Source organism: Numida meleagris, unplaced genomic scaffold, assembly GCF_002078875.1.
Source record: "Numida meleagris isolate 19003 breed g44 Domestic line unplaced genomic scaffold, NumMel1.0 unplaced_Scaffold312, whole genome shotgun sequence".
Classification (NCBI taxonomy): Eukaryota; Metazoa; Chordata; class Aves; order Galliformes; family Numididae; genus Numida; species Numida meleagris.
Window position 1 is genome coordinate 75757 of NW_018364548.1, and position 1631 is coordinate 77387.

At 62.4% G+C, this 1631-nt stretch overlaps 1 protein-coding gene across 1 annotated transcript in view; it reads left to right on the top strand.

Annotated features, from left to right (window-relative positions):
- Positions 1-1631, top strand: part of HSF1 (heat shock transcription factor 1) — a gene marked incomplete at its 3' end in the record, with an annotated part of 95596 nt that overhangs the window by 38774 nt on the left and 55191 nt on the right. Inside the window, 2 exon segments of the mRNA XM_021382923.1 lie at positions 270-406; positions 1396-1520. Coding sequence (XP_021238598.1) covers positions 270-406; positions 1396-1520 — 262 coding nt within the window.

The following is a 1631-nucleotide window of genomic DNA, read 5'->3' on the forward strand; positions in this document are numbered from 1 at the left end:
GGAGCAGGAAGGCTGATGGGAGCCTCCTCCTTCCGTGCCAGCAGCTTCAGCCTTTCCTCGTGCTCTGCTCCTCAGCCGCAGCAGTGGGTTTGGGGAGAGCAGAGTTCTGTGTTCCACATCGCGTTTTTTTGGGGGGGGGGGGTTCTGTTTGAAAGGAGTACGGCGGTGACAGAGCGCCGTGCGTTTAACCCAGCGAGGGGGCCCTGTGCCCGCCTCTGCTTTCCGAAGCCCACGTTTCTCCTTCAAGCCTTTCCCTGTTTGGTTTTCAGATGGCTTCCGGAAGGTCGTGCACATCGAGCAGGGAGGGCTGGTGAAGCCGGAGAAGGACGACACCGAGTTCCAGCACCCGTACTTCATCCGCGGCCAGGAGCAGCTCCTGGAGAACATCAAGAGGAAAGTCACCAGCGTAAGTGCGCGCCGCCGCTCCCTCCCCCACCCCCCCCAGGCTCTGGGTGAGCTGCTGAGCCAGCAGGGGGTTGTTGGAGGAGCATCGGGTGCTGGATGGGCTGCTGGTCCCCAGCACTTCCCCAGCTCTTCTTGCAGCCCGGCTGCCTTCCCCTTCCCGGAGCCGTTCCCTTTTCTCACTGATTTCAGCGCTGGGTTCGTTGCGGGACCGCTTGGGGGTCCCCCTCTGTCTCCCACCAGTGCCCTGCCCTGCAAACCAGTTTGTCTCCGGGGTCAGCAGCGCAGAGCGGTTCTCATTGCCGCGTTCTTCCATCTCCTCCAGACAAGCAGCGTCTGCTTGGGTTGGCTTGGCAGAGGGGAGCTCGCTGTGTCTGAAGCATTGAGCCTCGCAGCAGGAGGGAGAGCGGCCACAGGTTGAGCTCCCCGTGCACCGCAGCGTCTCACGAGGGTTTCACCAGAAGAGCAGATCCCAGGGTCTGCTCCTCAGCTGCTCTAGCGCTGCCCCTTCTGTCCCGGCTTCCCTTCTCCAGCCAGCTGATGACTTCTTAATTGCTGAGGCCGCCGTTTTGCTCGCTGCATTGCGGCGGAGCCTTAGCAGGCGCGCAGGGATGCCCGCGTCCTGCCCGCAGTGTGGATGCGCGCGCTCCCAGCTTCATGCCCGGTGTCAGCGTTCGGGTTGTCGTAGTCGGGCACGTCTTGCCCATCGGAAGGGCTGTACCCGGCGAGCAGCTCTTGCACCGACCTCCAGTTTCACCTGATCCCGAAACGTGCCGCTTGGAGGCTGCAGCAGATACCGTGGTGTTTGCCGTTGGCCGTTTCCTTGCGGCGTGGTTGCGTTGTAGGCGGTTTTCATCCCTCGGCGCCGTGTGCCCGGGGGTGGATGCGGAGATCTGAAGAAGGGAGGGGGATTTTTGCAGTCCCAGCTGCGGTGCCTCCGTGGCCGTTCTGTAGGAGGGAGGCGTCGCTGACGTCCGCCTTTCTGCCCCCCAGGTGTCCAGCATAAAGAACGAGGACGTCAAGGTGCGGCAAGACAACGTCACCAAGCTGCTGACCGACATCCAGGTGATGAAAGGAAAGCAGGAGAGCATGGACTCCAAGCTGATAGCCATGAAGCAGTATGTATGTGGGGAGGGGTGGCAGAAATGGCACGCTTTGCTCCGTGCTTCCCTTCCTCGACACGTTGCGTTCGGGGCAGAGAGGGGCGGCGGTGCAGGGACCTCCTGAGC